The sequence below is a fragment of the Podarcis pityusensis genome (genome assembly GCF_964106645.2).
Source record: "Podarcis pityusensis genome assembly, chromosome: 8".
NCBI classification, from domain to species: domain Eukaryota; kingdom Metazoa; phylum Chordata; class Lepidosauria; order Squamata; family Lacertidae; genus Podarcis; species Podarcis pityusensis.
Window position 1 is genome coordinate 87725425 of NC_138033.1, and position 27042 is coordinate 87752466.

A 27042-nucleotide genomic window follows, 5' to 3' on the forward strand; every position below is an offset into this window, starting at 1 on the left:
AGTGTTCGGTATGCTGCGTGTATAACGACCTCTAAAAACAATTAGGGAGCTGTTACCATGAGCGGCTTCTGCGAAGGGGATGTAAATACCCCACCTTTCCTCTTACTCCTTAGGTTGCCCATGGCTCTGGGAAGGAGGACCTCCTTTGGTTTCCACCAAAGACAGTCTTGCTTACCTGTGGTGACAGGGACCACAGCCAGGCTCTTGCCAGGGTCGCCTCCCAGTCTGCCATGTCTGGTTGAGGAATCCCAGGCTGGGGGCCCCCATTCCACAGGCTACACCCCAGCAGCCCTTTTCTCTGTCCTCAAGAGATGGTGCTGGGCTCAAATGTGTCCTTGAACTGTGAAAATAGTCTCTGGGAGGAGTCGTAGAATACTATGAATTGGTGAGTGGCTGGCATGTATGACCAGTCACCCTTGATCCTCCTCCCCACAGGTATGTGGCTCCCCAGAAGATCCCCCCCCCCGATTGAAGCCATGGGCTGTAGGGTTACCAACAGTGGTTGAGAGGGGGCCCTTTCTTGTTTCAACCTTTGAGGAGAAAGAGTTGATGCCAGAGCATTGGAGAGAGAGAGGATTTCAGGAGCAGCCCTTGCTAAAACACATAACTCTGTGCACAAAGCCAGGGCTTCCAATGATTTATTCTTGTTCAAAGAGGAATCGCATCAGTTTCATATTCCAAAAAAACAAACACAAGCCTTTTGGGTGACTGGGGTTTAGCCATCCATAGTCAGCCCCACGCAGTCCCTTAAGTAGGGCATCGTTTGACATGCCAGCTGTGGGGTAGAGGAGGGCTGTCTTCTCACAGAGTGAAGGGCCAGAAATGTCAAGGTCAACAGCCTTTGAGAAAGTTCCACCACCTGATTGGCAAAGAGAGCCCATCCTCCAGATGGCCAAGTGTTGCTGCCCAGAGCTGCTTGAATTTGTCAGAAATTCCCCCCCAAAAAGTAGAGGCTAGAACATTGTTTTCGACACATTTAGATTCAAGATCAACTTGAGAAGAATTGAGACCTCACATTGGTTTGCAAAGATCCATTCAAGTAATTTCTTCCAATCCCCTCTGCACATTTCTCTGCAGAATGGAAGGGGCATAAAGGTACCCCTGACCGTTAGGTCCAGTTGTGGACGACTCGGGGGTTGCGCGATCATCTTGCTCTATAGGCCAAGGGAGCTGGCGTTTGTCCGCAGACTGTTTAGCTTCCTGCTGGAGCGGTACCTATTTATCTACTTGCACTTGACGTGCTTTCGAACTGCTAGGTTGGCAGGAGCAGGGACCGAGCAATGGGAGCTCACCCTGCCGCAGGGATTCGAACTGCCGACCTTCCAATCAGCAAGCCCTAGCTCTGTGGTTTAGACCACAGTGCCACCCGCGTCCCACGGAAGGGGCACAGACATGTATTAAAAGTTCATTCTCCAGAGTCCAGTGTGACCCATGTACCAGACAGCAAGGTCAACAAGGTAGACAATTGTGGTAACCAGACACTGAAGGGCAATGCCCATCCTGGCTCTGGGGCTCTTTCACTGATTACCTTGGAAAAAATCCATCAACAGGTATGTATGTCAGGTATACAGAACGTGAAACCCAGTTCCACGGTGAAGGTCAGCAGAAAGTCAGGGAGCTGCTCAGCACACTCCAGAAACAACAACAACAGTAAGGGGATGATGCCAAGAACAGCTGTGCCAGCAGTGTGCAAACTTTGTGGAACCTGCAGCACTTGAGATCCATTTTGCATCAGAGAATAAGTCCTTTGAGGATCATGTTTTGGTTGGAGGGTCATGGCCTGAACCAGCAGTGCCAAGATCCTGCTTCTCCAACAGACAAGGAATGAGAGGGCCGTGCCTGGAGGCATGTGGCTCCACAGCAGTGGCTGGGAATGGCAAGGAGGAGTCGCTGGCACCTTCTAAGGGCTGGGAGCAAAGAGGTTATGCCCTTTGCGGCATGTGCAAAGCCCCACCCCAGGGCGTCTCCCAAGGGAACAGGCACAGGGATGCTTGACAGGAAAGAGCTGGGGTGTTTCCCTCATGCCTGGGAAATTAAGGCAGCTGAGAGAGGATCCTTGTTTCTGCTTTTGGAGGCCGGCAGAGGTTTGGTTCATAACCAGCCGTGGCCTAAGTGTCTCAGGCATGGCTCCCCAGTCTACAAGGAAGTTGCTTCCAGTCCTCATCATTGAACCAGGAGGGCTGCAACTAAGCTCCAGAGGTGGCCTCCAGGATCTGTGAAAGGCAGAAGCTGTCTGCCTTTTCCTCCAAGGCCTCCTTGGACTCTCAGCCCCAACAGAACTTAAGAAGTGAAAGGCGCTTGGGCAGCCATCACAAGTTCCCCCTATCATGCGGCAGAGTGAGGAGGCTTTCCAGGCAGTAGATGGGGAGGGGGCGCAGTACAAGAGGGGCAGCTCCTGCCCTCCCCAGACGTTCCTCCTGAGCTCCCCGTGACAAGGCTTTCCGGCTGGTGGGGTGGCTGGCTGGCTACTTTGTCTCTTCCCAATGACTCAACACACCCTCACCTGCGAGTGCCCTGGTTGGCTGCTCCAGCAGGTGAGTTCAATGCGCTGCGCTTCTTACTTGCGCTGCTGCTAATGCCCTGCAACAGACCCAGGCAGAGCAGTGGAGCATTGGGAGAAAAGCTGTGTGCCCCATGGCCTGCCCTGCACCCTCTAGGCTTGTGTGCCGCCCATCACCAGCACTGAAGTGAGAGTTGGCTGCCATTAACAACCAGTTTCTGGAAGCAGAATCAGGCTGGTGTGCCATCCTGTCCTTTGCCTAATGTCTGGCAGGGTGGGGGGGACTAGCCCTGCAGCCCCCCTCCTGGGTGTTCCTGTGCAGCAGACCACGGCCGCAGCATTCCCGTCACCTGCTTGCCCTGCCTGACAAAGCTGCATCTACCCACCTCCCTGTAATAAAAGCCTTTTTCCCCCTCCACCCTTCTCACTGGCCAGAGAGGACAGCCGATATCCCTGTTTCCAAAGGATGACCATCTTTCCCACACACGCCCCAGATCACAGCCACAAGGTTTCCAAGTGCCATCTCTTGTGCCTTAGTTTCTCCTCGGGTGACAGCCTCCACTGAGAGCCGCAAGAGGGAGGGAGTTTGTCGGCTCCACCAGGAAGAGCAAGTGAGGACAGGCCCAGCATGGCTGGCTCCCAGCCCACTCCGAGGAGCAGAAAACTGACCCTCAAAGCCTGTTGAGACAAAAGAGGGAGGCCTCAGGGATGACCTCTCAGCCTGAGGGTACCAAATAAGTACCTGGTGCCCCGCTGGCTCCAGAGTCATGAGGGGGTGGGGCATAGCTGCTGAAGGGCAAGGGGAGTGAGTTGGTCCCCAGCTGGTAGAGGGGTCGGGTGGAATGTCAGCTCACAGAGCCAGCACCCCACCACCCAAGATCCCCCACTCTCAGCAGCTCCTGAGGGGGCCTCGCTGCCGGTTGGCACAGGCCTGCAGTGTCTCTCGGATGCCCATCTGCCAGTCTTTCACCAGGTCCACTGGAGTCACCGCCTCCTGCCAGAACAAAAAATGGCATCAGACAGCTCTGCCTGCCTCTCCGCTTCCTGCCTCAAGCTGAAGGCCAGGAAGAGGCAGAAAGAAGCCTTCCAATCTCTCTGTTGGGGTGGGGAGCCTGAGACATGCCAGGTCTTGTGGCAGGACTGACCACAGGGCAGCAGGCTGCACCCTGGAGAGCTGCAGCTTCCATGCTCCCCACACTACAGGCTCAGCCTGTTTGGGCTTCTTGACAGATAGGATGGCAGGCTATGGCACAGGCCCACCGCTGGCCGCAGAAGGCAAGCAACGGGGGCTTTTCTCGCCCAAGCAGCCCCCTCTAACTGTCCTCGTTGAGCATCAGCTTACCGTATTTTTCGCTCTATAAGACGCACCAGACCACAAGACGCACCTAGTTTTTGGAGGAGGAAAACAAGAAAACAAATATTCTGAATCTCAGAAGCCAGAACAGCAAGAGGGATCGCTGCGCAGTGAAAGCAGCGATCCCTCTTGCTGTTCTGGCTTCTGGGATAGCTGCGCAGCCTGCATTCGCTCCATAAGACGCACACACATTTCCCCTTACTTTTTAGGAGGGAAAAAGTGAGTCTTATAGAGCAAAAAATACGGTAGTTCTCACTCTGCCAGTAAATCTGCCTGGGCTTCTGAGTGCAGGTATGGACACTCATTAAAAAAACCCCCTATACTGGGAAATTACATGGTGCTGAGAAGGGTTATAGACTGACCTTTGCCCTTTCTATGTGAAGGGCCCTTTTATGCAGGAGCATTTAGCATCTGAAGCTATCACCTGCAGCCTGCTATGATACAGCCCAGACACAAGTTTACAGACTCAGTGAGCCTAGAGTAGACTAGGCCTTAGAGTGGTGCAGAAAGCGAATGGTACATTTGGGCTCTGGGTGCCCAAGGCTCTTCCCTGCTTGCTGCCCATTCTGAAAGGGTGGTAAAACCTCCCCACTGTCCATGCCTCACCTCATTCTGGATGGCCAGGTTTGCCCCGTACATCAGCAGCGTCTTCACAGCCTTGAAGCGTCCCAGCCTGACTGCGTCGTGAAGGGGCGTGTCTCCTTCCTGGGCAGGGGGAGGCAGAGTAAGTGCGCCTGGCCTCCTCCACACCAGGGCCAGTTAAAGGGCAGATTCTTAGCTCGGCAGAAGAGCTGCTGCTTTGCATGCAAAAGGATCTCTGGGTCAATCTCCGGCTAAAAGGATCCCAGGCTAGGAAAAAGCCCTGCTGGAAGTCTCAAGGACCCACGGAAAATGGCAATGAACAAACTGACCTGGGCTAGAAGGATGAATGCGCCAACTCAGTAAAAGGAGGGCTGTGTGCAGAGTGTGTCAGATAAAAAAAAATTCTGTGTCTTGCATATATTATGCAAACAAGCGCAATTGCTTTTATTTTGCATAATTCCTTCTGCTAAAGCAAAGAGCTCACTGTGAGGCGAGGGCCATTTCTGAAAGAGCTTGAGGATACACCCCAAAGTGCCTGGAAGGAAAGACCATCAGAAGAGCCCTGCAGCTGGATCAGGCCAAAGGCTCATCTGGTCCAGCATCCCATCCTCAAAGGCCATCCAGACACCAAAGAAACCTGAGCAGCCCCTCACTCCTCGCAGGGGCTTCCCGGCATTCAGAGGCGTAGCGCCTCCGGCGGCAGGGAGAGAACTCAGCCGCTGAACTCAGGAGGGTTTCTGCTGCCAGCTCACCTCCCAAAAACAGTGCAGACTTTTGGGCAGAGCCAAAATGAGGGCTTGGCCACCCCAGCTGCTCCCCACAGCCCAGAGGCAGAGGCCACCCCTCCCCTCCATCTCGTACCTTGTCTTGCGCATTGATGTTTGCCCCGCAGGCAATGAGGTGCTCTGCGCAGTCGCTGTGCCCTGTCCGGACGGCCACGTGCAGGGGGGTGCTCCACAGCTGCCAGAGAAAGAGAATCCCTCAGAGCCCACCCCTTTGTCCCGGTGGGGACTCCGTCACGGAGGCAGCGCCCCCAGATGGGGCAGGCAGCATTGGCTGAGGCTGCTCACCTTGTCCCGTGTGGAGATCTTGGCTCCCCTGCCCATCAAGCGCTTGAGGATCTCCAGGTGCCCCCCACGACAGGCCCAGAGCACAGGGGTCGCGTCCAGCTGCGTCAAAGCAGAGCCCGCTCATTATAGGGAGAAGATCATTTGGGGCACAAGAAGGTCTGGCTGCACAGGAGCGGGGAGGTGGGGAAGGGCAGTCTGTGGCATAAAGCAGACTTCGCCAACAGGCGCCTGCCACATTTTGGACTACAAATCCCATCATCATCTTCAGCATCATGCAGCCCTGCTGGCTGGGGCTCTTGGGAGCTGTGCTCTAAAGCATCTGGAGAGCACCAGGTTGGCAAAGAGAACGGTGGGGTGGGCGTACCCTTCCTACTTTTTGGAAAGGGTCCCAACCTCTCCCTCCCTGCCTCTCTTTCCCTCTTCAACCACTAGAGCTTCAGCCAGGCAGGAGAGCGCATGCCTGTCCTCTGGGCTGGAATCGTGGCCCCGACGACAGCCAACCTGGCTTGCTCCTGCTTTTTAGCATTTTTAAGCCAGTGAGTGAAGTTAAAGTAGTGATTGATGGGTACGTTTTCTCCAGCAGCCGGGGTCAGGAATCCCTGGGTGCTCACCATGTCTCTTGGCTCCAGCTTGGCCCCAGCTTCCAGCAGCTTGTCCACAATCTCTGCATGGCCCCGCAAGCAGGCCCGGTGCAGGGCTGTACATCTGAACTGCAGGAGGAAACACAAGGGAGCCCCTTGTCTTGACTGGCCGGCACCCTGAGGGTCTTCTATGATGGATACTTGGCACAGCCCATCAAGCCAAAACAGCCTATCCTGGGGCAGGGGATCTCCTTCCTAGTGCAGAACTGCACATTACTCTAGGATAGCCTTTGCCAACCCAGTGCCCTCCAGAAGGTTTCAATTACAACTCTCATCAGCCACAGCCAGCACTGGAGGGCACCAGGTTGACAAGGGCTGCTCTAGCAAATGCAGACCTTTGTCAAAGTCATGCGACTTGAGGGACAGGGCAATGGGATGTTTGTAGGGGAGAAGTGCTGGGAAGAAGTGCGCTTAAGCTTTTCCCTTCCACTGATTCCCCCTCTCCACGCGTATCTCCACGCTTACTGCCAGGCTTATAGCCCAGCAGAGGAAACACTTCAGGGTAGGGGGACCTGGAAGAAGGATGTGGCAGGGAGGGAATTCTCCTTTGCAGGGGATTTTACCCCTGCAGTGAAACACATTTGCCTACAGAGAAACCGGTGATCAGAGCCACATAGCAGCTTTGACAAGCATTTGTTACTTTGGGGTTGGGGGAAGAAAGCTTCATTCACCACGAACCATGACATTTTGAATCCCCTCCAAACCAATGGCAAAGTTTTGTAGTTGTTTTGTAGGTTTTGTAGTGCAAACCCTGCATTTTGCAGGGCCTCCCAAACTGAGGAACTGATACATCCAACAGGGGTTCATAGCTTGATTCTGTATATCAATTACTCAGTTGGGGGGGGGGCTAAAAAACGTGGGGTTCATGCTACAAAACCCCATGAAACAACTACAAAAGTTCAGCACCCGTATGGAGGGGACCCAAAATCTTGGGGTTCGTAGTGAATGAAGCTGGGGAACACCAAAGGGGAAGTTTTATTTCCACCAGCGGGTTGTCTGCTTCTGGTGCAATGCAGCTTAAAAAGTTGCTGAGTAACTGTCTCCATGTGAATATATTGTGCAGGGCTAGTCTGCCTCTGACTGCCAGATACCAAGAATCAAAAGTGGGGAAGAGACGGCTCTTGTGCTCAGATCCTGCTTGCGGGTTTCCCACAGACGTCTGGCTGGCCCCTGTGAGAAGAGGATGCTGGACTAGATGGGCCACTGGCCTGATCCAGCAGCAGGCTCTTCACACAGACGTTAAACGATGGAATCTGTCCCACACGATGTAGTGATGCCACCAACTTGGATGGCTTTACAAGAGGACAGGACAAATTCATGGAGGAGGACAAGGCTCTCCTTGGCTGCTGGCCACAAGGGCTCGGCTCTCTCCCTGCTGAGAGGCAGCGTGACCCTGAATGGCGGCTGCTGGCCATCGCAAGCAGAGAGACATCTGGCTTGGCCACTGAGAGAACAGGATGCTGGTGGGCCTTTGGCCTGATCCTGCAGCCACGCTCCACTTGCACTCTCGTGGATGTATATTTTTGATACAAGCACCTATCAAAACTGCAGATAGCAAAGGGCCATCTTAGCAACCATTCATCGCGTGAGAGAGAAGCAAGAACCGCACTTCTGAGGTGATGCCTGGCACAAAACACCTGGAATTTTAAAACTATCCTTTGGGAATGATTGTTTTCCACTGATGCAAATTTTGACAGATGTAATCAATCAACTAAGATGGCTTTAGTGAGGTAGGTGGTGCATCTGCGGCTGGATCTCGGGGTTGTTGGCGCGTGGGGGAAGGGCAATCAAGTGACCATCCCAGAGAGTGGCAGCTGATGGAAGAAGTGGCCAAAAGGCCCGACGTTGGTCCCTGAGCTGGCAGGGGTACCCCAGGCCCCTCCAGAACTGGAGCTCATCACCACAGCAACATCCTTCCTTTCAACTTATTTTTTATAGTTGGGGGTGGAAGCCTGAGCTCATGTTGTTATTTTTACTGTAAAATATATTATCCTCTTCTACACCAAAATGAGGCTATTCCAAAGTAAATGTGCTTTTGCATCAGGGCAGGAGGAAAAGCAAACTCAATTTTATTCCAGGAGCTCAGTAGTGCCGTGATTTAAGTGAGTTTGGAATGCAAAGCTGCATATGCTGGGTCTTTTTGTTTTTTATCATCAGAGCTGGCAAACTGCTTTTTGCTGCTGTTTGGTCTAATGCATCAGGAATGTGGAATTGCTTATAATACGGGGGGGGGGGGGGACGGACGAAGAAGGGAAATGGTAATTGTGTGTTTCATAACTCCGTGTCTAAAGGGGGTTCCCCATAAGACCATTCAATCCAACCAAATAAAACCAAGGCAGAGACCTGACCAGGGTGAGGGGAGGGGAGCCCCTGATGCTGCAGCTGTGATGAAAGCAGCAGAGTTTTGGACTTAAGTGAAATGATCTAAAACAACCACACTCTCCAGAGAAGATCTCCTGCAGAGTGAGCGAGAGTTGCGCAATATCAGGTTGGTTCCTTTCAGTGGGGCTTGTGCAAGAGAACGCCCCAGGGGATTGCACCCTTTAAGGCTGAATAAAAGGGGAGGTGCTTTTTGGCTCTTCACACCAATATATCTTGGGCAAATTTGCCTCTCTCTCCCTTTGCTAGTATCCTCCACCCCAGCTGCCATCCTTGCCTTTGCCGTAGGCTCCCTGAACTGTTTCATCATTAGGCAAATTCCGGATGGAAGCAGGAGGCTTGCGTTTCTTAGCACCCCCTTTACCTTGTCATGAGCGTTGGGGTCCCCTCCATCTGCCAGGTATTTCTCAATGACAGGAATCCGGTTCTCCAGTGCCGCTTGAAGAAACTGCACTGGACCCACAGGCTCTGTCTATAGAGGAGAGGGATAGGAGTCAAACTCTGCTTTTCCACAAGGTACCTGTCCCCCTTTGAAGAGAGGGGACACTCAGTCTGCCTTGTCCACCTTCACCCCACCCCAAAACTAAGCAATACTACTGCTATTGCTATTACTACTACTACTACTACTACTACTACTACTACTACGGTTTTTTCATTGAACAATGTACAAATTCTGTTTAAATAATTAATAATTTTACTACTAATAATTCTACTAATAATTTTACTTATAAAAAGAAAGGTCTAGTTAGTGCCTCAGAGATAACAATATGGCTGTTCCATTGCAAAGTCTGCAACCAACTTGCTTAGCCCTGAAGGTGGATGGGCAGGGACAGCCCTACCATTAGGCAGAGGGAGGCATCTGCTTCAGGTGCCAATGCTGGTGGGCAGAGCATCCATCTCCCACCATTCCCCTGGGGACCCTTAAGCCAGCCTCTGCTCTCAGGGATGCAGCAGAAGACACTGTCCTGCTGGTGGTGTGGAAGGTGAAACTTGAATTCCGGGTGTGGAATGTGATGGCACCATCTTGCCCTTTGCTTCAGGTAGCAAAATGTCTTGTCCCAGCCCTATAAAGGGGACCTCTAAAGCCGATCTGGGTATGTTGAATAAGTTCCTATGAGAGATGCACCAGCCCCTAATTAATTTAGGGCTTGCAAGGGGGCAGCACTTTGAATTGCACCCAAAAAAAACCTGGAAGCCGTCTTATGATGGGACCCAGTTGGTAACCTGGGCACCATAGTAGCTTGCAAGTGCTGATCACAGGCAGTCCCACAGGCAGTCTATCTGGGATGCTATCCAAGCATGGATACCTGTGACAAGACCAGGTTTTTCTGAGAAGAGATGCAATTGGTGGTGCACCAACGCAAGAACCTTTGGGGGATGAATGCCTGCCAAGCTAGGTCCAAGCCACAAACTTCCCCTTGCAGGGGAAGCACAGCCCCCTCCCTCTAAAGCAGTGCGTCAAGGCTACACCTGTGCGGCAGCACACAGTCTTCTGGCAAAGCCTGCGGAGACTCACCATCACTTCTGGCTCCCGTTCTTTGGGGCGGACCACTTTCTTCAACCTCTTCTTATTCTTGCGAAGCTTGACAAGCGCCTCCAAGTCCTGCAGGCTGTCTAGCTTCAGCCTGGAATTGCTGAGTGTCTCAAGCTGGAAAGGAGACGGGGGGGGGGAGGAGATGAGTGGGCAACCGGCTTCCCCCACAGCACCTGCCGCAGTGGGGGAGAGGAGGCCTGGGACGCCCAGGGGGAGAGCTTTGCCGCGCCCCCTTGCAAAGCTTCCATTCATTTCAGAGGGGTTTGTGAGGGCTGCTTCACAGCAGGGAGGTGTTTGCTTGTCTGCCACAGTTCAAATTATCCTGCCACTCTTCCTGGTGCTCACTGTATTCAGGAGGCTGCCCCACACTGCTTCACAGTAAACCAGGGGTGGAGAATGGGATCTAGCCACTGGGGAGGATGCTGACAGCCCTCCACCCACGTGGGCCACTTGGGGTGCAGCCACCCACCTGGTATCCCCTTGACAGGGAACAGCTGCAGCTGCTTTTGGGCAGGACCCGGCTCCATGCAGGGGCTCTGACTGAGAGCTCCCGAGTAGAACCAGACCCAGAGAGAGACCTGCATTCCATGCCAAATGTAAAAGGCACCCACGAGCCAAACACAAGCCAAGGAGTCACCAGGAGTGCCCTTTCAGGCTCCCAATTGTCTGTTGCTTTCTTGAAAAAAATGTTTTGTTATGAATGTGTTTGCTGCCCTGAGCTCCTTCAGGAGGAAAGACAGGATATAAATTCAATCAATCAATAAGTGCAACAGAGCCGACAGAATCTTGTGGCCCTTGAAGGGCTAAGAGATCAAAGCATAAAGAGGATTCAGTCTTCAGTGACATTTAATAGAAGCAGAGCATCCGGACCATAATCTTCCCGAGGGTAGACCAGTTTTTCTTAACCTTGGATCTACAGCTGTTGTTGGACTACAACTCCCATCATCCTTGACCACTGGCCCTGCTAGCTAGGGATGATGGGAGTTGTAGTCCAACAACAGCTGGAGACCCATGTTTGAGAAACACTGGTGTAGATCAGTGGCGTAGCGTGGGGGGTGCAGGGGGGGCTGGCCGCACTGGGCGCAACATCTGGGGGGGGCGCGCTCGCAGCTCTCTGCCCCTACCTGGCTCACTCACTCTCTCTCACTGCAGCGCTGGCTGTGCGAATCCGATCCGAGCCGCTGGGTCGCTGCCCACTGTGGAGGGGGTGGGTGCCAGGCGTGCGGTGCGGAGAGAGAGCGAGGGACTATCTGGGGGAGGGATGCCAGGCGTGCGGTGGAGGGGGTGGGTGCCAGGCGTGCGGTGCGGAGAGAGAGCGAGGGACTATCTGGGGGAGGGACAGATAGTCCCAGATAGCTGAGCGCGGGAGAGAACCACACCAGACCAGCCCAGGCAGCAGCAAGAAGAAGCTGGCAGCGGCGGCAGGTTAGGGGGCGCAAATTACTTGCCTTGCCCCGGGTTAGGGGGCGCAAATTACTTGCCTTGCCCCGGGTGCTGACAACCCACGCTACGCCGCTGGTGTAGATGATCCATTGCATTGCTATTCCAGATCTGTATTCATATAGATTGCTCAACCATCCTCTAGAATGTGCTCTGGCCATTTCCTTTTCTGTGGCCTGTCTCTCTTTTGTAGGAATCAGCTCTATCACTTTCACTCTCTCCTCCCCAAATATCATTGCCTTTACATCTGTTTACACACATACTCCAAACTGCTATAGGAAGCAGGGTGTGTGTGATCACATCAGAGAATACAGTGCAGGGAGCATTTAGTCCTTTCCCCACATACAGTAGTCCCATAGCATTTCCCCCTCCCCACATCCTACAATGAAGTCTGGGGGAAAGTGGGGTGGACCTGCCCACTTGACTACATTGAGTTAGAAACCTGGAAGCAGAGCTGCTCTTCCCATTCCAGCTTCAAGCAGAACTGCCTGAGTTTGCTGCTGCTAAATCCTCCATGTCTGGAAGCACCTTTGATCTTTCAAGTGCCATGTGATGCCTTGGGAACGCAGATCAGCCTCTGGCTCAGCTGCGTGAAGAGATCCCAGGTGCACACCTTTGTGTTGTCTGTTTGGCCCATTGACTGCTGGGGGACTAAGGAACAGCTGGCCAGCTGGCTTGCCAGACAAGAGCCTTCTTATCCACTATTGCTCCCTTGTGGCTGTGGGGAAGCCAGGCCCCTGCCCACGCCACCCCCCCCCCACGAGCAAGGTGGAACTTCTCACCCACCTTTTTCTTCTTCGCATCTTCTGCCTTCTGCCTTTCCTTGCTGACTGCTTCCCACACACCTGCCGGGCCTGACCGCCATCTCTCTGGCTCCCTGGCCGCGCTTCCTGCCAGCACTTCAAAACCTCTCCCTTTCTCGTCATGTCGTTCGCCACTTACCTGGCGGGAGAGGGGAAAAGGCAGGAGCATGAGGACTGTCTTGAGCCCCTCTCTCTCTTCCAGCAAAGTGTCTATATCCCTCTGGTGGTGGGTGTCAATAGCCCACCTGTAGAGCATCTCTTTGGATGCAGAAGGTGCCAGGTTCAATCCCCAGCATCACCAGGTAGGGCTGGGAATGTCTCCTGCCTGAAACTCTGGAGACCTGCTGCCTGAAAGCACTATAAGGCAGTTTCTTGTGCTGCTGGGATTGTAGCCTCTGTGGTACTGTGGTTAGAGGGTTGCACTAGGACCTAGGAGACCAGGGTTCAAATCCTACACTCAGCGGTGAAACTCACTGGGTCTACCACCTTGATCTCCTTGTTGGAAGGAGGTGATATAAAGACAGTAATGACAGCAATGATTCATAAAATGGACCAGGGCAGGGCAGGAGGGCGGGAAACAGGGTGGGAGGGAGAGGGAGAGCCCCAAGTTTTGCAGGTGTACAAAATAACTTAAGGAGGTCGTCTCACAAATGCACCAAAGGGGCACAATCTGCCTCAGTTGCATCAGAATCCACAGCAGCCTACCTGGCCCCAGAACGCCCACTGGAGTTCTTGAGCTGCTCTTAAGCTCCCACCTGCCTGCAGTCAGTTGCTCCCTCAGCCCAGTTTATATGTTTCTGCAAGTTGCTGATCCACCTTGCTCTCCCGCCAAGTGGAAAGGGTGCCCAGGGCCAGGGCCAACTTGCAACATTCCCCCCCTCCCTGCCGCCTTCTCCTCCTGGCCCTGATGAAGCAACTTCTATTTATATAGATATGTATATAAGCAGCAGCCCCTGGCTCAGGAACACACATCATGTGCGGCGAATGCTCCCTCCTCCCGCAAGGGCAAAGTCAGCACTGTCCACCACAGGGCCGACTGGAGACATTTGGGCGCCTGAGGCAGGGCGTCTCCAGGGTGGAAAATCCCCAGGCACTAGCAGGTGACTGGGAACAGCCGCTGGGCAAACTTCATTCCCATGAAGCCCCAGGCTCTCATGCCCGTTCCAGTCATTGCAAGAGGGCGATCATTTCCTGACTGCTTGTAGCTCGGCGTGGTCTGCCCACACCCAGCCCCACGCTCTCCCTGGCCAAAGGAAAACGCGATGCTTGAGATGTCCAGAGACAACAGGAGACATGTTGGCAGCGAGGCAGAAAACCCAAACACCTAAGAGCCCTTCAAGTCCCGCATCCTGTTCTCCCTGTGGCCACCCAGATGCCTTTAGGAAGCCCAAAGGGAAACCAGCAAGAAGCACTGGGGGTCCAGAAGAGAGCCAGTGGGGTGGGGTGGAACTGGGCTCAGTCCTGGGAGGCCGAGGCTTACATTCGGTCACAAAGCTCACTGGGTGACCCCGGGGCCAGTCACGGCCTCTCAGCCTCACCTACTTCGCAGGGTTGTTGTCACAGGGAGAACCACGTGGGGGTGGGGTGGAGCTGGGCTATAAATGCAGCAGATTAATTGTTGAATAAACTCTCCTGGCTTGCAATGGCCTTATGCCATCACTAGTACCCACTGATAGCCTCATCCTCCAGGAATTAGTCCATTCCTCTTTTAAAGCCTCCATTATGCTCCCCTTCCAAAATATACATTACAAATACATTTGGTTGCCTGGGATGGAATCCAAAGGGTGCCCCCCTCACCCCCTGCTGGGGTCAACACTAAAAAGTCTTGCTGCCCCTTTCAGGCTCTGCTCCTGCCTTTCTTGATCCCCCCCTCCCCCACTTTCCGGGGACCCCCCTGAAGCTTGGCAGGGATGACCCCAGAAATAATGAAGGCAGCCCACAGGTTAGAAAACACACCCCACACCCTTAAACAGTGTTTCAACATGTGCCACCTGAGGCAGCCCTCCCCCCCCCCGGCTGCACAGCGCCTGAGCATAACATTGCTAGAGTAATGCGATGGCTTCTAGGCCTTGCTGCTGCCACAGGCCAAGCCTGAACGGAATGGCTCTTTTCTCCCCAGTTTCAGTCCCCCCAGCGCGGTCAGTGGCTCCCTTCTTTCTTAGGTCTCCAGGGAAGAGGACACCCAGAGGTCTTGGGTGACCTCCATGAGGCAGCAAGCAGAGCTTCAGCTGGACACAGCAGCCAAAATAAGACACCAGCTGCAGCGCCAGGCCATCCTCATGCCAGGGGAGGCCTAGCAGGCTTGTTTGTGACATCCTTCCCGCCTGCACATATAAGGCAGCTGAAGGAGTTCGTTCACTGTCTCAGCTCATTCAGCAAAGGAACATAGGAGTCTGCCTTTGACCGATCCATCTAGCTCACTATTGCCTGCACTGACTGGCAGCAGCATTCGGGGAGGGGGGGGTCAAGCAGGTTCTCTCCCAGCCCCACACCTGGAGATTCCGTTGGGGATTGAACTAGGGACCTTCCGCATGCAAAGCAGATACTCCACCCGTCCCTTGACAGCAAATTTAATTGTTGTTGTTTCATACAAGAGACTTCCTCAGCCCCATCTGGAGATATGGGGCATTGACCCCAGAGCCTTCAGGTGGGCTACCGTGGAGCTGCAGCAGGCACACCCCCATCACCTGCTGGTCGGCTGTATTGTACTGCATTCCTATTGAAATGAGCGCCATTCTAAATTTGCATGTATACAGCTAAATGGCCATATGGAAACTGCTGGCCCTTTTGTCTTCTTTTGGGGGCAACACATAGCTGGCCACCCCAGCCCACACCGCCTGACACTTGGAGTGTGACTCCCCCGCCCTGCCCCCGCAGTCTGGAGCAGTCCTGGATCAGAGAACCTTCCCACCCAAATAAGGTCTATGGCAGGTGTGGGAAGAAAGCACATTGGAGCCTTTGAGTAGATTTCTAGGTGATGTGCAGTCTGCCTGCAAGGGGTTCTAACTAATTGCCTCAACAATTGCAACAACCCAGCTCATTCCTGGTCCTGGTCACAAATTCCTGGGCTGAGCAGACACTCACAGAGACATCCGGTTCCTTAATTCTCAGCGCGCACATGCCTGGCCCCACACTGTTTTGCACCAAACAGGCTCTCATTAAAAAAACAAAAGCCAAAGCCTGCCGTTTGCCCATCTCTGAGCTGAGAGCCCATCCCACTACTCCCAGTTTGCTCTGGATTGCCCTCAGCCCCCCACCCGACCCCTCCATCGCTTACCAACTGCTGAATGCTGAAGATCTCCATGGTCCCCCCTACCCCAGAGCCACAACGCTCACTCCTTGGCCGCCAGGCACAGCAGCTGTTTTTATTCCACCCGGGGGGGGGGAGGCTGCCTTTGGGCTTTGCTCCAAAGCTCTCCCTCCCCTCCAGCAAACTGGATAATTCAGGTGCCATGTCATACGGGCTAAAATAACTTCATAGTTTAAAGGTTTCCAGAGCTTGCAATGGGATTCCCAGGTCCAGAGTGGGAAACGTGTGCAATTGTTTGGAATGAGAAGAGCTCCCAATAAATCAGAGCCGTTGGGAGTCCCATGACATTGGGGAGGGGGCACAGGCTCCCATGCTACTTGCTCCCAAGGGCACTGCATTGGCTGCCAAGAAGCTACCGGCCCCGATTCAACGTTGTTGGCCTTGACACACAAAGCCTGGACCAGCTGGGGGCCTAAGTGCCACAGGAAGCTGCCTTAGACCAAGTCAGCCCATTAGTCTATCAAGCTCAGTGTTGCCTACACAGACCGGCAGCAGCTCTCCAGGGTTTCAGATCTGCCTGCCTGGACCTGGGACCTTTGCATGCAAAGCAGATGCTCCGCTGCTGTGCTGTGGCCCCTGCCCAGTTGCCGGCAGGAACGCCTTCCCCAGAACTTGCACTCTGGATTCAGGGTGGGATAAAGAAGCGGGGAGCAGGTGACCATGTGTACAGGCAGGTGGAGTGAAGCCTGGATCTAAAAAGCTGCAGCCCAGACAACAGCCTCTGCCTCCTGTGGATTTGCAGACAGTTGAGCAGAAGAGATCCTCCCAGAGCAGTTTAACAACCAATCCCTTTTCACAGGGGACTCTGGGAACTGTAGCTCTGCGAGGGGAAAGCACAGCTCCCATTATTCTTTGAAGGGAAGCAAACACCTCTTCACATGTAAGGTGTGGATGTGGTCTATGTCTACAATGTTTGATCATGCGTCATTGTTTTACCATTAAACCTGGGGATTTTGGTTTTTTTAATTGTGTCTGTAAGTTGCCTAGGAAGCAGTTTTATATCAGACCAAAAAAACTGAATGAATGAATAAGCTGGTCCAACAAGAGGGGAAATTTCAGAAGTAAATTACTCTCATGGACTGAATATAAATTACAAAAACACATGAGATCAATAACACTTAAGAGGATTACTGAAGAGGTGAAGGAAGACCTTTGAGCAGCTGAAACCAGGCAGGGAAACTTGTGGCTGGTCGGATGCAGTCAGCCCACCACCATCCAAAGCATCCAGGGAGCACCAAGCTGGCGAAGGGTGTCCCAAACTGCCACTCATTTGTTACTGTGGGCTGCACGGCTTCTCTTTCTACCACCATATTGCTGGGTGGAGAAACAACAGGGCTGAAAACCTCTGGGGCGGAAGCCATCCTCTGGCTGAGTGCACTGGAGCCCCATTCGCCTCTGCCAGCCTCCTTCTGCTGCTGCCAAAGTCTCACAGATAAACTACTGAGGTCTGGTAGAAGGTAGGGAAGGGAGGAGGTTACAGGAATTTGAAAGCCAAGATTCTCTGTCGCTGAAGAGTTCATGTTACAGGTACAGGAGGAGCAGGATGGAAATAGCTGCCAGATAGGATGATATTTAATCTTGTTGAGATGCTATTCCCACTGCCCAAGCGCTCAAGGTTACATAAACACTCCAGGATTCTGCTTCAGGAAGTGCAGGCATTGGGTGTTTTGGGGTGGGGGAGAAGAGAGCTGCTTTTTAATTTGTCAAAAGTTGATGCAAAAGCTAGTTGAGGAAATGCATGAAATCAGAGAGTTGGTTCAATTGTGTGATGGGTGACAGGAGAGAGGAAACTTTAAATATAAAAGGCTTCCATTGCTTAAATATCTAAAAAAATATTGATAGGGATGTTGACAAAGATATTTTCCATACGGTAAGATTAAGAGGATACCGTGATAACTGCATTGATTATTGACTAGATGTGTGTGTGTGTATCTATAAATCTCTATCTATATAGACACACTCTTGGTAGTGTGATGTGTGAACAGTGTTATTATTTAGTGTTTGGTCACAAGGAATATTTCTTTAAAAGGAAACACTAAGTTGATTCAAAAGTTCAAGTGGGGAGACAGGTGAGCTCATTTCCCTTTGCTGCTCTCAGTGGCCAAGGGCACAGCGAGATCCCTCTGCTCGATAAACAGTATCCCGTTACAGGACAGCGCTGGATCAGCTGAGCCAACAAGAGTTCATTCACCTGCTGCAACCCCCAGATGGGATAGGATGCCATCGCTGGCCAGTCCTGCCCTCTCCCAGCTTCCGTATGGAGATCCAGTCTGACCTCTTTGTAAAATAATGAATGAGCAATGAAGCTGAAAGCATGAGGAGACCAGCTAAGAGAACGGTCCAGCCTCCCGGGCCATTTCATGCTCTGATCTTGCCCTATTTGAAGAGCCAGATTAGATGCAACACAAGAGATAAATGAAACAGCTCGCTCCTTCTCCAGCCTGGTGCTCTCCAGATGTCTGGGACTAGAACTCCCATCAGCCATAGCCAGCACACGCTGATGCAGCAGAGCTCCTTTTGCACACTGATGAGCTGGTACAGTCCAAAAGGACAAACTTTGCCATTTTGAGTCTGCAGGCAGTAACTCTTCTGGGAGGGTGGGGATGTGGTTGTTTGTTAAGAGCTGGAATTCATGTTTTGGATAGCCTGTGCTTTTCTTTAGGTGTGTACTGTTATTGGGTGTCTCTGATGGAGCTGAATAAGGAATTACATGTGAATAAGCTTCTGGTGAGAAGAAAGTTCTAAAGGGGAAATAAAATGCATACTATTGATCCAGGCTTAGTCATCCTTACTTCGTCCCATTATAAATCAATGGGTTTAAGTGAGTCCTGTTATTTTCTATGAGTCTTCTCTAAGCAGGACTAGCGGCCAAAATTGTGGAAACTTTTTGGAGAAAGTGTATTTCTGAGGTTGGATGGCTCACAACACCACTTTTTTTTGGAGCGATACCATAAAATTATACATCAATGGAAAGATAATTTAATGAAGAATGTAATGCAACTATGTTTGTTCAGTTATCAAAAGTTATAGCCAAATAACCAGAAAAAGAAGTGTTTAGAGAGCCAATCGGGTGTCATCTTGTTTTGGCAATGATGGCTCATAACACCACTTTTTTGGGAGTAATACCATAAAATTATATATCAATGGAAAGAAAGATAATTTAATGAAGAATGTAGTGCAATAACTTTTATGAAGGATTATTTATTACAACATAAATAAGGAGGACATTTGTCAGTATGGTATGTGATTGCTATCAGGTTAGTTGGGGTTTTTTTTGTTCTTTCATTTAGTGAGCTTGTAAAACATAATAAAATTAAAGAAATGGTGCAAAGAGTTGACTAGTCACCCAGAAGGTGATGTAGAATAGTACTATTAAGTGAAGAAGGCTACAGTTATGAAGAAATTAGAAGAAAAATTGGTGGAAACTTAACCAAAGGTCGAAACAAAATAAAAAATCCCTTCCAGTAGCACCTTAGAGACCAACTAAGTTTGTTATTGGTATAAGCTTTCGTGTGCATGCACCCTTCTTCAGATACTTTTCCCAGACCCCCAAATCCAGGGATAGACGCCAGAAGCCGATTGAAAGAGCTTGATTGAGGAAGCCCACCTGCCTAACACCTGAGCAATGGCCATTCCCAAGATCCAGCTGCTTTTAGGGGTGGGAGTAGCCCTCCCATACCCCACAAACTCTCTTTCAGCAATCACAGGGACCCCAGCATAATCCCAGAGTCACAGCCATTGCCCCCTCTTACTTTGGTGGCTCCAAAATCTAGGCCAGGCCTTGAAGAGGAGCAATTAGAACTGTGAGACTGCTTACACCTCCTACACAGATACAGCTCAAAAGTGGGCTTGGTTCACACATGCCTTTGTAATACCAGAGGACGTTAGCAGGACGGTGGAAATGCTTGCTTAAGAGAACACCTCGTCTCCTCAACAATCAGTTCCCTACTCCAGAAGCTTCCTCAAGTCCTCGTTCTTGTCAGGAACCAAATCGCAGGCGCGACGCAGGCTCTTGTCCTGCAGGTGTCTCAGGTCAGAGTTGCGCTCCAGGAAGAGGAGGCAGAGGTCTCCGTGTCCATTCTCGGCTGCCTGCAGGGAGGGAGGAGGGAGGGGTCCTCAGGCAAGCTGAGAGCAAAGGGTTGTCCCTTGTTTCTTGCATTTATAGCCCCACCTTTTTTCCTCTAAGGAGCTCAAGGTGGAGTACATAGTTCCCTCGCCTGCACAGTTAATCCCCACAACAACCCCGTGAGGGAGGTCAGGCCGAGAGACAGAGACTGACTCCAAGATCATCCGGTGAGCACCATGGCCAAGTGGGGATTCCAACCCTGATCTCCCAGGTCCTAGTCCAACATGCTCTAACCACTGTACTACTCTATACCACCTTGGCCTCCCACGGACCAGCCAGACTCATGGGACGGTCCTCACGGGAGGGAGGTGCCAATGGGAGCAAGGGAAGGACATCGCATCCCCTCCCCGCCCCCCCCCCCCAAATAAGGAAAACCCACAGCCCATTAGGAACTGGAGGGGCCGGCGCTTGGCCTTCCTCGGGGCTTGTCTGGAATCAGCCCTGGGACTGTGACCCTCCTTGCAGAAGGCTTGCCTGAACAGAGAGACGTGTGGGCGACTTTTGCATGACCAGAAGGCAGCTGACTGGAGAAAGGGAAGAGTCCCTTGCATTGCTCCACCCACTCTGGCCCCACCCATACACCCGAGTGACTACACATTTGCCTACGAATGAATGAAACGGCCAAGGAGCCACTCGGTGCGCCACACCTTGTGCAAGCAGGTCTTCCCGTCGTCATCGGTGGCTGCTGGATCAGCCCCGTAGGTCAGCAGGAGCTCAGCCACCTCCGTGTGCCCACAGTAAGAGGCTCGGTGGAGAGGGGTGGCCCCGCCATGGGTCTGAGCGTTGCAGGCAGCTCCGCTCTCCAGGAGGAATCGGCAGACGTCATAATGGCCATTGCGGCTGGCGTAGTGCTGCAAGGCAGAAAACGAGGCATCTTGGGGTGGTCTAGGCCATTTCAGGCAAGCCCCCTTCCCTTGCCCCACACTTGATGTAAGATGTGGGGCAGCTGAAGATGCAGCTGGATTGAAAGGGCCTTGGCAGCCCCCTGCAATCATGGGGCTTGCAACGTGCCATGCACAAGTGCCCGCAGAGCCCCACTTCTGCCATCTCTGCCCCACGGCCTCCGTGTTGGGCAGGTGTGTGTGGCTTGGCTGAAACAGTCTGGTGGGTCAAATGGGGAGGCACCTGAAACAGTACAAATTGAGAGCATTTGCAGATGACTTAGTATTGACGTTACAGGAGCCAGAATCTAGTACTAAAAGAGTTTTAGAACTGATTCAAGAATTTGGTCAAGTTGCAGGATTTAAGCTGAATAAGTTAAAGACCAAGGTTTTAGAGAAAAATTTAACACCAATGGAGAGAGAGAGGTTTCAGAATGAGACAGGTTTAACAGTGTTTAAGAAAGTTAAATACTTGGGGATTAACATGACAGCAAAAAATGGGAATTTATTTAAAGACAACTATGAAAAATGCTGGGCTGAAGTGAAAAAAGATTTAGAAATTTGGTCAAATTTGAAGCTTTCACTGCTGGGCCGTATCGCTGCGGTAAAAATGAATGTATTGCCTAGAATGTTGTTTTTGTTTCAAACATTGCAAATTGTGGACAAAATGGACTGTTTCAAGAGGTGGCAGAGAGATATTTCTAAATTTGTCTGGCAGGGCAAGAAGCCTAGAATAAAGTTTGAAATATTAACAGATGCAAAGGAAAGAGGTGGATTTGCCCTGCCAGACTTTAAACTTTACTATGAATCAGCAGCTTTTTGCTGGTTGAAAGAATGGTTGCTTCTTGAAAACACTGACATTTTGGATTTAGAAGGTTTTAACAATGTATTTGGATGGCATGCATATCTGTGGTATGATAAGGTCAAAGCACATAAAGCATTTAAAAATCACATTGTCAGGAAAGCATTGTTTAATGTCTGGATAAGATACAAGGACTTATTGGAAAATAAAACCCCAAGGTGGCTGTCACCGATGGAAGCAAAAGCTCTGAAAAAAGCTCAATATGGAGGCCAAATGGCCGAAATATTGGGAAATTTTGGAACAAGACGGAGATAGATTGAAATTGCAGAGTTTTGAGAAATTAAAAAACAAAGTGCGAGACTGGCTTCATTACTATCAGATAATGAAGGCATATAATTTGGATAAGAAAACTGGTTTCCAGGTGGAAAAATCAAAATTAGAAACAGAACTATTAGAACCCAAAACTAAGATTTTGTCAAAGATGTATAACTTGCTGTTGAAATGGAATACTCAGGATGAAACGGTGAAATCTGCTATGATTAAATGGGCACAAGATGTTGGACATAACATAATGATGGCTGACTGGGAACAGTTATGGATCACAGGTATGAAGTTTACGGCATGTAATGCCTTAAGAGAGAATATTATGAAAATGATATACAGGTGGTACATGACCCCAGTCAAGCTTGCAAAAATTTATCATTTGCCCGATAACAAATGTTGGAAATGTAAAGAAACTGAAGGTACATTCTTTCACCTTTCAGTTTTCACCTTTGGTGGACGTGCCCAAGGATTAAGGCTTTCTGGGAAATGATATATAATGAACTGAAAAAGGTATTTAAATATACCTTCCTGAAGAAACCAGAGGCCTTTCTCCTGGGCATAGTCGGCCAATTGGTGCCAAAGAAGGATAGAACTTTTTTTATGTATGCCACAACCGCAGCAAGAATACTCATCGCAAAGTACTGGAAGACACAAGATTTACCCACTCTGGAAGAATGGCAGATGAAGCTGATGGACTATATGGAATTGGCAGAAATGACTGGCAGAATCCGAGACCAGGGAGAAGAGTCGGTGGAAGAAGATTGGAAGAAGTTCAAAGATTATCTACAGAAATATTGTAAAATGAATGAATGTTAGAACGATGTTGGATAGAAATTAAGTGGTTTCCAGCTGTAATGCTTTAAGGGAATATGAAAAATGGGTTGTTAAGAGATAAAAATCTAAAGTTACTATTTTAAGACTAAAGATCAGGATAAATAAAGAGGGTAAGGATTTGCTGAACCAACAAACTGAACTGGAATACAAAAAAGGGAGGTATGAGGAGGTCCGGGAAACAAGCTAAGGAAAAATAAGCAATAGAAAATCTGAGTGTTTTTAATCATTTTTATTTTGTATTTTTTTTTCTTTTCATTTTTTATTGTAATATTTTAAAAATCCTAATAAATATCTTATAAAAAAACAAAAAACAAATGGGGAGGCACCTGCACAGCACGATGTCTGGGGCTTTGCAAACGGAAAACAGGGGAAGCTGCCTCAACCCCCCTTGCTCAGTACTGTCTGTGCTGACTGGCAGCAGCTCTCCAGGATTCCAGATGGAGGTTTCTCCCAGTCCTACCTGCAGATGCCAGGGACTGAGCCTGGGGCCTTCTGCATGCAAGGCAGGCGATCTGGCCCTGAGCGACGGCCCTCCCCCCTCAGCTGATCCTCAGCACTTGCAAATAACTGTGCCTTTGCGTGCATGGCTCTGCAGGCAAAAAGAGGTCACCTGACATCACTGTGATGTCACACCAGCATGAATGGAGCCCACATGACAGCAGATGCATCCTCCTTCTCATAAAAGACAGAAGGTGCAGGCACTATGCATTGTTGGGACACCTGGCAGGGGACACTAGTAGCCAACTCTCTTGTATGGTTGCATTCTCATGAATTTTTGAAATCTGACCCCCACAGTAACCTTGGACACTTACCAAAGCTGTGTATCCAAAGGGATCTGGCTCGCTGGGATTACTGCGGTTTAGGATCTGTTTTTTGACCTTCTCAAGGTCTCCATTCAGAGCAGCACACCAAATCCCTACACATAAATAAATTTCAATTTATCTTTATATTGGCACTAGTCTGTCATTGAGCAGCCCTGTGCCTCATCACCATTCTGCATTTACCTAACGTAATTTACCTGACTATGGGTACAACACAAAAAGCTAACACAACAAACTATTTCTCAACTCGTGTCTCTCTGCCCTCAAGTCTTGTTTTAAACCACCACATTTTCCCTCTGTGTCCTTCCCTGCTTGCTCCACTCAAAGCTTTGCCATTGTTTAGAACTACCAGTTTCCCCTCTCAATGTCTTATCATTGCGGTTTTACTCAAACCTCTGCCATTGTTTGAAACTATCACTATTTTCTTCTCAGTGCCCCTCTCTATCTTCCAACCAGCAAGCAAGAGGCATTATCAGGGTTCAAAACTGCATTGCAGCCAAACAAGGGCGTGCAATGCAGGGCCAGTGAAGTGTAGCTTGGGGAGACAGGGGGTGGTTGGGAAAGGGGAGGGGCACAGGAAGAGTCTATTTTGCATACCAGACAGAGAGGCTCAGACAGCTACATTTGGCTCCTAGGCCAGAGGCCTTCCCACCTCTGCTTTGGAGCATAGTAACTTATCTTTTTTCTCTCCTCCAGACAGGATAAGGAGGCAAAGAGAGTTTTAGTTAAAGCTCATCTCCTTATCCCCTTCTCACCCCTCCAAAGACCCACAACAGACTCAATGCCCCAGAGCTTCTGTACCTCTCTCAAAATCCATCTCCTCCAGAGTCTGGTGAACACTTGGCACGGCCACATGGTGGGAGCAACAGGAGCCATCCTTGGAGTGTCCAGGTGACAATGCCATTGTTAGCCCTTTGAGGTTATTATTTTGGGAAGCAGCTGTAGGTCCTGCTAGAGGAAGAGAAAGGCTGTGACACAAAGCAGAAGAGAGGGCTCCTCTCTCTAGCACAATGTCCAGAAAGAACAATTCAGACCCCAAGATAATACTGAATGCTGGAACAAGCACAGGCAAAGCTTGGGGAATTGACATTTTCTAACGTATAATGCCCAGCAGGTGACGGAGCACAACCTGTGCTGGATCTGTCTGAACCATCTCTTTACTTACCATCCAATTTCTACTGAAAGGAAGCAGGATGAAAGCAATTTTGTTCTGCATCTGCACTGTGTTTTTATTCTGGTCAATTGCCCATCTATCCAGGAATGACCAAGGTGAGGTTTAGAGCAGGGATGCCCTCCAGATGTGGTTGGACTCAAACTCCCATCATCACCAACTACTGCTCATGCCAGCAACAGCAGGATATTAAGGCACATCCCAGATGTAGTGAATTCACCATAGCCAAGAGCAAAATGCGCCCTGAAGCTTCTCACAGGGCAAAGCCTTCAACCATTCTATTTCTCAGAGCAGGTTCAGGTTCATCCTGGTATAAGACAGCTTCCCAAAAACACTTCCCAGAGGGGTTACTGTGTTAGCCTGCCAGAGCAAAACCAGCAAAAAGCCTCATGGCACCTGAACATTTTTTGACACCTCTGTCTTGAGAGACAATGGGGTGCACCTCCAGGGGTGACGTCAAATCCCTGCATTAACAGCCCTGAAGTGACCTGCTAGCCTGGGCAGTGTGTCTGGAGGTCCTGGGCTGCCCAGACGACAAGACCAACCTCGCTGGTGTGGACCAAAGGAAAGCAGAGCAATATGTTTGGCACCAGCTTGGCTGCAGGAGTTGCCAGGAGGTGGCATAAAAGGCGCCATCGAGACTCCAGATTTGTGTAGGATTTACTCCTTAGTCTTTTCATCTCTCAAAGATGTCCCTTAACAGATACACCTTAAGAGATGTACAGTAAAAGGAATGTGTGACTGAGATCAGCACAAATGCCACAAACTTAGTCTGTTTTCACAGTGAATTATAAGCACCTTTGAGCTTCTTTCACATGGTATGTGCCAGAAACTGGGTTAGACAGACCAACAATCTGCTTTGATATAAACTGTTTTGTATGTTTTGGGGTTAGGGCCTGGCCTAGCGGGAGAGTCTGACCACTGGCCATGCTGGCTGGGGTTCATGGGATGCTCAACAGCATCTGGAGGGCCACAGGTTCCACATCCCTGAATGAAAGGGATCCGACAGTGTGTGGTGGGAGAGAGGTTTCTTTCGCTGAAACTCTAGAGAGCTACTCTCAGTCAGAATTGAGCAGAAATGGGCAGAAGGCAGATCCAGGATCTACTTGTAGGCCTTTGGATGTTGGCAGAAGTTACAGAGAATCAGAAACACTGGGTTAACGGTAGAAACAAACAGCCACCCTCCCAATCTAGATTCCCCTGTCCAGATAAAGAAGACTTAGGATGAAAGGTAGAGTAGCTTCTTATGTGACAGGACTGTCAATGGAAACAAATTCCTGGACTAAGGACATGCTCAGAGGCTGAATTATTCTGCATGCAGTTCCTGTTGGGGACCGCAGCATCTTAGTTGAAAAAACAACACAGAGCCAACCAGCCTGAAGTCTGCACACCCGTAATACTTGTCCATGCAATGATCTCATTTATACAAAATATAATATAGGTTAAAAATGGTAACTGTTATGTACTGAGTTGAATAGGATCCAAAATGCAGGAGTCTGATTGGTCCTAGAACAATAGGATTCAGGATGCAGCAGTATGATTGGTCCTAGAACAATGCAGCAGTATGATTGGTCCGCAGGAGGCACCCAATCCAGCTCCAGATGGAAGTTAATTCACAACCTGATTGGCCTACAGGTGAATCTCGGAATTAGCCAATCACGTGCAGCCCATTTTGTAAATAATGTATATAAAGCAGATACTTTGGGGAAAGTTTCATTCCTCCTCACCACTATGAGCTGAATAAAGAGCATGAAATCCACTCTTGACTCTGAGTATATTTCAGTAACTGTTAAGAATTGCTATAGACCTTTTTTCTCTTTACACTTCTGGTTTTCTTAAGAACTTCTTATGTGCTGCATTTACATTTCAATAAATTATAATAATGTCTGCGCACCCACGAAGCAGACCAGCCTTTCCCAACCGGGTGTCCTCCAGATATTGGGACTAGGCCTCTCCTCACTCCCAGCAGCACAGCTGCCTGACGGGAGGAAGATGCCAGACCCAAGGCCGGCGCGGACCTTCCTTCCAGCCCCCGGAGCCTCGAGGATGCTGGGGGCCGGGCGGGGGGCTTCGGGCGGCCCCCAAGAGGCCGCTCCCCTCCCGCAAGCCTGGCGCGGGGCCGGGGCGTTGTGGCTGGGAGCTGTAGTTTAGCCCCCCCCCCCCGGGCCGGCGGGTCCTGCGGGGGACCAGGGGCCTCTTCCCCCCCCAGGTCACGTGGGCGCCGGCTGTTCCCCAGAAAGGGCATCGGCCGCCATCTTAGCTCTTACCTGCCACGGCCGCCCGCTCCGCCCAATCGGAGAGGAGCTGGGCGGGGAAAGGCAGCCAATGCGGGCGCACCGAAGGGAAGAAGACCGGAAGCAGCCCGGGGGCGGGGCGAGGGTTTCCCTGCGCGCAGTAGCGGCGAGCGACCGCTAGAGGGAGCCGGCGACTCGGGCATGGTTTGCAGCTGGGCAAAGAAGGGAAATTACGC

General features: G+C 50.8%; 2 protein-coding genes across 8 annotated transcripts; both read right to left on the reverse strand.

Annotated features, from left to right (window-relative positions):
* Positions 1–622: 622 nt before the first annotated feature.
* On the reverse strand, positions 623–15704 carry ANKRD23 (ankyrin repeat domain 23). Its single transcript, XM_081018176.1, has 9 exons — positions 15581–15704; positions 12287–12442; positions 10043–10174; positions 8891–8998; positions 6118–6216; positions 5507–5605; positions 5298–5396; positions 4461–4559; positions 623–3494 (listed from the first exon to the last, which is right to left on the reverse strand). Exons 1-9 carry the CDS (start codon positions 15605–15607, stop codon positions 3390–3392), a joined length of 924 nt encoding a protein of 307 aa, XP_080874302.1. The 5' UTR covers positions 15608–15704; the 3' UTR covers positions 623–3389.
* A 2872-nt stretch (positions 15705–18576) lies between these two features.
* On the reverse strand, positions 18577–26925 carry ANKRD39 (ankyrin repeat domain 39). 7 transcript variants are annotated; one of them, XM_081018191.1, is made up of 5 exons: positions 26840–26925; positions 24203–24349; positions 23393–23496; positions 20387–20590; positions 18577–19702 (listed from the first exon to the last, which is right to left on the reverse strand). In XM_081018191.1, exons 2-5 carry the CDS (start codon positions 24303–24305, stop codon positions 19559–19561), a joined length of 555 nt encoding a protein of 184 aa, XP_080874317.1. In that variant the 5' UTR covers positions 24306–24349; positions 26840–26925; the 3' UTR covers positions 18577–19558. The 7 variants fall into 7 exon arrangements, with proteins under 7 accessions (XP_080874317.1, XP_080874315.1, XP_080874318.1 ...); XM_081018189.1 differs by having other exon boundaries at positions 24203–24352; positions 26840–26908; XM_081018192.1 differs by lacking the exon at positions 26840–26925 and adding an exon at positions 26467–26585.
* Positions 26926–27042: the final 117 nt, after the last annotated feature.

What these genes read in the sequence shown, in the direction of transcription:
- ANKRD23 (XM_081018176.1), bottom strand. Translation starts at nt 15,607, where the DNA reads ATGGAGATCTTCAGCATTCAGCAGTTG. An exon ending in AACGGGAGCCAGAAGTGATG is followed by an intron (nt 8,999 to 10,042) that starts GTGAGTCTCCGC and finishes TCTCCTCTATAG; the next exon opens with ACAGAGCCTGTGGGTCCAGT. An exon ending in AGCTGGAGCCAAGAGACATG is followed by an intron (nt 5,606 to 6,117) that starts GTGAGCACCCAG and finishes GCTTTGACGCAG; the next exon opens with CTGGACGCGACCCCTGTGCT.
- ANKRD39 (XM_081018187.1), bottom strand. Translation starts at nt 24,491, where the DNA reads ATGTCAATTCCCCAAGCTTTGCCTGTGCTTGTTCCAGCATTCAGTATT. An exon ending in GGAGATGGATTTTGAGAGAG is followed by an intron (nt 23,497 to 24,202) that starts GTACAGAAGCTC and finishes ATTTATGTGTAG; the next exon opens with GGATTTGGTGTGCTGCTCTG. An exon ending in GGAAGACCTGCTTGCACAAG is followed by an intron (nt 19,703 to 20,386) that starts GTGTGGCGCACC and finishes CCCTCCCTGCAG; the next exon opens with GCAGCCGAGAATGGACACGG.